At 38.6% G+C, this 8,404-nt stretch overlaps 1 protein-coding gene across 1 annotated transcript; it reads right to left on the bottom strand.

Moving 5' to 3' along the window:
* Positions 1-1,365: 1,365 nt before the first annotated feature.
* Positions 1,366-6,838, bottom strand: si:dkey-175m17.6. The gene is made up of 4 exons (XM_087301571.1): positions 6,748-6,838; positions 4,863-5,981; positions 4,425-4,678; positions 1,366-3,796 (listed from the first exon to the last, which is right to left on the bottom strand). Exon 4 carries the CDS (start codon positions 3,791-3,793, stop codon positions 2,468-2,470), a length of 1,326 nt encoding a protein of 441 aa, XP_087157697.1. The 5' UTR covers positions 3,794-3,796; positions 4,425-4,678; positions 4,863-5,981; positions 6,748-6,838; the 3' UTR covers positions 1,366-2,467.
* Between the last annotated feature and the right edge of the window lie 1,566 nt (positions 6,839-8,404).

Below are 8,404 nucleotides of genomic sequence, written 5' to 3'. Positions count from 1 at the left end.
ATTGACCATAGTGTATGTGAGTGTGTGCAAGAGTGTATGGGTGTTTCCCAGTACTAGGTTGCAGCTGGAAGGGCATCCGCTGTGTAAAACATATGCTAGATAAGTTGGCGGTTTATTGCACTATATGGCGACCCCTGATTAATATAGAGACTAAGCTGAAAAGAAAATGAATGAATAAATAAATGATATGAGCTGGAAAAGTTTGGTTTTTTTTGCCTATAGTCTACTGTTTCTGATTTAAAACAAGTTTTAAACAGATTCCTAATTGTTTTAGTTTTTTTAAATGATGCATGATAATACATTTGTATTTTAAAATGTTTTCAAGTTTCTTTGTTCCAATCTCATTACATTATTTTTGAAACTGTAATAACCAGTTTAAATGCACATTTGTAAATAAACACTTTATTATGTAATTATAATGTAATTACTTATTTAAAAAGTCCCTATCAACAAAAAAGTAGTTCAGAAATAAATGTATTTTTTTCACACCAATGTATTTATTTATTTATTTTTTATTACAAATAATTGCATGTGGCCTCGTGGAATAGTAAAGTATGTAAGAAATAGCAGGGAATGTAATATTGCATGTGCCATAAACAAAATCTCCAATGTTAAAATTGGTAACTTTTTACAATTTTTAACTGTTTTCTCATCGTGAACCGAGGTAGTAAACACAGTTGCAATTTGTATGTAGCAAACATCAAATAGGTTATTGTTGTTAGTATAATAAGGATTATACAGACACATTATAAATATATATAAAATTGTGCCAATTGTTTGCATTGATTAAAAAAGAAATCAGGGCACCACGGTCGCCTCACAGCAAGAAGGTTGCTGGTTTGAGTCCAGGTGTCCTGATATTTTTCCTACTCATCAGATTATGCTACCAACACTTTACTTCGAATGGTTCTGAGTTTGGGGTTAGGGATTAGCTAGGGTACGGCAATATTACAGCTTCATATCACACTCCACATTAAAACTTACACTGGTAGCAAAATCTGATGGGTAGCATGTTGCAACAAAATGTGCTACCTACTTTTTGAATAGGAGGTAGGACAATCTGTAAGGTATAGAAAAAATCGTCAGAATACCGACTGGGTCAGTTGTCATTTCAGTGTGGAGTTTGCATGCTCTTTCCGTGTTTGCGTGGGTTTCCTCAGTTTTCCCAAAGACAGCTCCCAAAGACATGCGCTATAGGTGAATTGAGTATACTAAATTTGCCGTAGTGTATGAATGTGTGTGAATTAGTGGATATCCTGGATAATTTGGTAGTTAATTTCGCTGTGGTGACCCCTGATGAATAAAGGACCAAGCCGAAGGAAAATGAATGAATGAATGAATGAATGAATAAAAAAAGAAATTAGTGGAGGTTATCGACAATAACAGCTTTTATTCCAATATCTGACTGTACATAAATAAATAACAAATATATATGATTCATTTGGCATGATTACAGACATGTATTGGAGAATGAAGATCACATTTTAATCAAACATGAAAATGAACATTTCACTAGTCATTTTAAACATACAGTACCATACACTGACTGAGTCATTCAAGGAAAATGCAGCTTATAATAAGTAAAAAAAACATGATCAACATTTGATGTCATAAAATTGCTCTTAACAATTAAATTTCATAAAACAGATAAATGTATAAAGATATAAAAAATAAAATAATTAAATAAATTCTAGCGATCAAACAAATCATGCATTGTTCATTATTGTTTTCCATTATTCCCCATTATTGTTTTATTGTTGCAATTCAGATTATGCCATCAACAACACCAGGCTATAAATAGGCCCACAAGGCCTAAACCAGATGATTATGCCAATAGGGTTTTCAGGCATCCGTTTTTTTCAGAGAAGCACCTGAAAAACATATCTCCAGCTTTTTGGCAGTTCTTTCACAACAGTTAAAAAGAGAACATATGTGCCAATGAAATGGAACAGTAAATGCATATAGATCCCAAGTATGCAAATAATATGTCTAATAAAAATAAACACAACAAACTTAATAATAACGTTTTGTTAAACATCAACCAGTAACATAGCTTTTAAATACAATGTGGAATTATGTTAATGACATATTGTATCACTCCATTAGTGTTTGGTTTACAAACCTTTACATTTACAAAAAAAAAGCCCTGGTTTACTATACATTCATCCGTGAGCATATTGTCATTGAACAAATGCTGTTCCACCAACAACAGACTTGTGTGAAGTTACCAATGTTATAAACATTATGACCACTTTAAGCTTGCCATTCTAATTTGATCTTATTAAAATGACCACTGCACACACAGCCCTGAGCACATCACAAATAAAACTGGGCCTTTTATGCAAATGAACATGCCCAATTGGCATGAAAATACCTTGTGGTGAAAATTAAAATAACATTGAACTCCATGTCCCCTCAGTATCATTTACCTTCATTTGAATTCTTGAACAAGCAGACATGCTTTACGCTAGCACTCATGAGGGGGAACCTGGAGTTCCTTCCAAAGCGTTAACATTTCTTTTGGTGTGCGTCTATGCACGAGGAGAACATTATGATATGCACACGGCTTATCTCGCACATCCTCCGGAAGGTCAAAGGTGAGGAAACCTGAATGATGAGTGGGGGGAACCCCAAGTCTATGAAGGCACATTCCCAGGAAAACATCATCAATAGGAAACAAGCTGACCCAACGAGAAACCTCCTGCAGACGCATGGCCAAAGCACCACTATAAACCACACCTCCACCTCCTGGGTATGTCGGATATGTTCCCTTATAGAAACTTTCAGGTATGTAATATTTAGTATTGGGCTGCCTATTAGGCCAGGCATTAGCAATAACATCCCCCACAACAAAATCAACCAGCCCTTTTGTCTTATTCCCACGTGTCTTTTCTACTCTAATCTGGTCTAGGTAATCCAGGAGAGCCTTAGTCCTAACAAAAACATCATCATCTCCTTTGAAAATGAAGTGAACCTGAGGACAGTGCTTTGAAAGCCAGTTCCAAAAGAGGACATCCTTCAGGGTAAGGTTAAAGAACGAGTCTTTGAAATCCCAGAGGAGGATGTCCTTGTGGGTGCTGCTCTCTAACTTCAACAGGGCATTTAAATCAGGATGAGGCCCTGTCTCAGTGTCCTGCCTTGCAAGCAGGAAGACGGTGCGTACAAGCCACCCTCGTCCTCCACCACCCTCTTGAATAGGACCACTCTTCCCCCACGTCTCTCGGATGGCTTGCCTGTTTTCAAAGTTCCCTATTTGTGACTTAATCGCCATCAGAAGAAATGGTGTTTCAGAGTCCTGTCCTGCACACAGGTCAGGTTGGTCCACAAGGATAGCATAATGCCTGCAGTGCATGGACAGGACAAAATCCTTCATTTGATTAGGAAGGGTGTTAAAGTCAGGTAGGTGAGATGCCCAAGCCTTGTCTTGTTCACAGGCATGGGATTTTATCATCTCCTGGGGTTGATCTGCATCAAGACTTTGACTTGTGGACCTTGTGCTGTTTCCTCTCAAAATGGGGTTGTGTTCCCTGTCCCAAATGTGCTGGAGGCGGTTCCATAGTGCCCCATCCTCTAGTCTGAGATTCCAGAAGGGGCGGACCGGATGGGATGCAAGAGCCCCTGAGTTTGCAGAGGCTCCGGTGGCAATGAAATGAAGGGGCAGCTGTGGTACAGGAGGGGAGTAGGAGACAGCTACAAATACAGACACCATGATGTACACCAACAGGTGACTTACCATCACACAAGGCAAGAGACACAGACATAGCAGCTTTCCATTGCACCTGGAACGTGCCATGGACTAGAAGAGAATCAAAGACATTGAGGAGAATAGTAAATTATTATAAGTAAATTAATTTTAAGAAGTACCATACATTTCTCAGAAATGTCAGAAATGACAAGCTGTTTTTGTTAAAGTTAAATACTGTGACTTCTGCCACTAGGAGTAAATCTCTGAAGAAGTCAGTCTCCATGGTTTTGCCTCTTGAGACTCGTTATGTGAGCCTGACTGGGTAACGTCTACAGCATCCTACCACCCATGATATTTACATCATGTACTTTAAGACCACAACATTTACTCTGCTTATGGAAACACCTTATTTATAGCACAATTTCATCTATTTTCCATCGGACAAACAAAGTACACTAATCTGGAAAGGAGGAAATATTCAGTTTTTAGGAAAAAATATTTTCTACAGAGAGAACTATTTTCTAGAATTCAAGATTACATAATTTTTCAGACATACTACGAGCTATAACTCAGATATGAATTGAATGCAATTATTGGATACATATTAAATAATAAACAAGATAAAGTACATTTTTTAAAATCACACTCATTTTTTAAGTGACGTGTAAAGTATACTGTAAAATGACTTTAAGATAATCTTATGTTATAAATTATTCTGTAGAGAAATTGTTCACAATACCTTCAGATTAGAGGTTCAGCTTCTCTGATTTGAACAAATTCCTGTTGCTTATCTGGAATTTTCTTTCCACATAGTTCCTTTCTTCACAAGTCCAAACAGGTCCCTGGTGTTGTTTCATGATGGTTGCGGTGCTTTCCAGAAATGTGTAAGTATTAATTTCTCAATTTCTTGCATCATGTTCTGGTTCGGTCAGTGAAGTGTTGATATTAAACCATAGAGTAGATTGCCTCTCAACTTCATCACAGGTGCAGATACTAAATGGAAATATTTGCATGCCACAGGTGATTTGAAGAAGCACATAAGCCCCACCTACCTACATTACACATCAAGCCCTTTTGAATAATCTCTGTTTTACACCCACAAGCCTCCTTATATTTGTATAAAACGCAAATTGAGATTATATATCAGTTTCTACTGCACTGTTGTTTCTATACTTACCAGTGTTGCTGGGGAACATCTCTAGAGATTCAGTGAAACATGCTTTGAATCACAAAAAGTGAATCACATTTACAGTCTTTCTGATTCTCAGACTTACTGATATTTCGATCCAGGGAGGCAGGCATGGAGTTCTATAATATGCTGATAAGGTTCTGGGTTCAAATTCCAGATGAGCTCATAGATTTTGTTATGAACTCTGGAATAACTCAAATCAGAAACTGTGGGCTCATCAAGGATTTGAATCTTATTTTAATCTGAATGGCATTTCAGTCCTGAAATGCCAATCAGCCAATGAAATTTGAGCTAGCATCAGCTACATGTTAGCTAGTACTGCTGGGCAACATTCTTGATGACCCCAGAGGGATTTAGTGAGACATGTTTGAATCACAAAAAGGGAATCACATTTACAGTTTTTCTGATTCTCAGACCTACTGATATTTCGATCCAGGGAGGCAGGCTAGGGTGATGTATTCCTTAAGAAAAATAAGCATCTGTACTTTGTTGTTATCTTTGTGTTGTAGAGACTGATTTGGGTAAGCCCCCAATTTCTGTTATTGAAAATACCAGCTAACATGTAGCTCATGCTAACTAAAAAAATTATTGCCATGGCATGGACTGCTACAATATGTCAATAAGGTTCTGGGTACAAATCCCAAATAAGCTCATAGATTCTGTTATGAACGCTGGTGTAACTCAAATCAGAAACTGGGGGCTCGTCCGGGATTTAAATCTAATTGGCATATGATATGTTAGCACTCCTGAAATGCATTCAGCCAATAAAATTTTAACTAGCATCAGCTATATATTAGGTATTATTGCTGGGCAACCTTGATGACAACAGAGGGATTTAGTGAAACATGCTTTGAATCATGAAAAGTGAATCACATTTAGAGTCTTTCTGATACTCAGATTTACTGACATTTCAATCCAGGTAAGCAGGCTAGGTTTATGTGTTCCTTATGAAAAATAAGCATCTGTTGTTTGCTTTTACCTCTATGTGGTAGAGAGTAATTTGGGTAAGCCCCCAAATTCTGAAATTACCAGCTAACATGTAGCTCATGCTTTATCGATAAAGTTCTGGGTTCAAATCCCGGATGAGCCCATGGATTCTGTTTTGAACTCAGGGCAGGGCCGGAGTGGGACTCATTTTCAGCCCTGGAGTTTCAAGCCAGACCGGTCCACCTCAGTTCACGACTGATTCCAATTCAGTTACTAATGGCACTATCACGTCTTTTTCAAGAAAACTGCTGCTTTAGAAATTCAAATGTTTAACAGCCCTAACAGTATTTTATGTCTTAACGATAAAATCGAGAAAAAAAAAAAAAAAGATTTCTCTTGGCAGATTCGATCACAGGGCAGCCACATTGAAATGCAATGTGCTTACCACTGGACCACATTGGCGCTATTGCAGGCAGAGTAAAAAATAACTTATGACTTGCGACCCTCAAGACACAGCACTTTTTTTTGATGGCTCAATCTTTTTCTCCTATTTTTAGATTTCTGATCAAGTTATGTCAGATTTATTAATGTAGTGAATCATTTGATTTTCATTGAGCAGGTGTATTATTCATTTTATTCGAATTCTTATATTCACTAAGGTGCCGCTGTTTGGGGTCGATGGTTACATTACATCATCATCATTAACGTTAATTAACCTGCAGGCTGCATTTTTCTCACAGGGCTGCGAGAAAATAAATAAAAAGAGCGGCACTGCAGCAAAATAATGATTAAAAAGAGTAGAGCTATGGTCAAATAAATAAATAGAAGAAAAAAGTGTGACTGCTGAGAGTGCAAGCAGCTAGGGACACCGGCCCTCGTGGCCAAAAAACAGACCGGCCCACCGGGAATTCTCCCGGTCCTCCCGATTAGCCAATCCGGGCCTGACTCAGGGTTACTCAAATCATAAACTGGAGGCTTGTCCGGGATTTGAAGATGCGCCCTGGGCGGTCCCCCACGTTGTCCATTCATAAATCCGCCACTGATGGTAGAACTCTTGAAATACCATTGGCCAATAAAGTTTGAGCTAGCATCAGCTACATGTTAGCTAGTATTGCTGGGCAACAGTCTTGATGACCCCAGAGGGATTGCCTGAACCCAGGCAGGCTGGGTTTATTTATTCCTTTTGAAAAGTAAGTCTTGGGTTCAAATCCTGGATGAGCCAATATATTTTGTTATGAATTTTGGTGTAACTCAAATCAGAAACTAGGGGCTTGTTTGGGATTTGAATTTTATTGGCAGATGGTAACACTCCTGAAATGCCATTCAGCCAATAAACTTAGAGCTAGCATCAGCTACGTGTTAGCTAGTATTGCTGGGCAACATTCTTGATGATTCCTGAGGAATTTAGTGAAACATGGTGATTTACAGTCTTAAAGTTAATTTGTTTCCTCTCTGGTGGAGACACATCTGGATGAGCCCAAAATTCATTTCGAACTCCCGAGGTACAGTAAGACATAACAGAGGCCATTTGTCCAGGATTTGAGCCCAGGACAAAATATATACACCAATATATCACAATTTCTGGAGTGCTGTTCAGCCAATCAAATTTGAGCTAGCCAGAGTTGTATAGGCGTCTATGTCTCATTAGAACAGAGAACTTCTAGCAAAATCAAAGGCACTTATCACTTTACAGTCATGCCCTGAAGAGCAGGCAGCACAATTGAGTCATCAAGTTTCACCAATATTACAGGGGATTTTGGGGACATGGATCAGCAGCGTTGCCTTGAGCATTCTTATTCTGGCCTCTTGCACGTGCACACAAATCCACACACGCTCAGAAAGCTTTTGCCCCAGTTTCTCTCTTCGTCCCTTTCAGGCACACCACCATTTTAGCTTTGTTCTATCATTCTGACTTTAATGCTGAAGTGGCCTGTAAGTAGGCGGACACAAGAGGCATACTTCCCCCAGCTTTTCTCTCTGACACTGAGTAGATTAGACTGCATCGAGTATGCTGCCAGAAACCACTGGATAGTCTGGAGCGGCCTCTCTCAGAGAAAGCAGCACTCACTAGGTTTCACTTTGATATGATAGGTGTCCTGTATTAGACCATGCTGACTATTGATCCAAGCCCTCGGGCTGCCAAATCACAGCGCAGTCGCACAACAGTACAGCTAGCCATTATGTAACTGGTGGACTGCATTGCTGATGTGTCAATGGTAATCTGACAGCTCATTGACTATACTGTAACAACCAATAATTTCCAAACCAACATCTCTGATTCTGAATGAACTGGTCCTGGTTAGGGTGGGCTTATGGGAGAGCTAGATTAATGCAAGAAGATTTTGTTGGGTAACTTGTCACGGGCCATTTGAAAAGAGACACTAAACACTGCTTATTTGTTGTAAAAAAATTTATTTCAACAAATTATTTTAGCTTTGCGAGAACATCATATTGATGAACAGCTGTATTACAAGCCAATTTTCTAAATCCTTTTAAAGAGGTAAGATTTTCTCGTAGTCATTACTGGCAAGGATCAGCCTTACATCGTTTTTGCTTCACAACAGTATCACAGTCTCTCACAGTTAAGTTTTAAAGAGGAAAAC

This window comes from Danio rerio, chromosome 21, assembly GCF_052040795.2.
Source record: "Danio rerio strain M-AB ecotype USA chromosome 21, GRCz13ab, whole genome shotgun sequence".
Taxonomy (NCBI): domain Eukaryota; kingdom Metazoa; phylum Chordata; class Actinopteri; order Cypriniformes; family Danionidae; genus Danio; species Danio rerio.
Note: the sequence above shows the minus strand (reverse complement) of the source record. Positions and strands in the feature narration are given on the sequence as shown.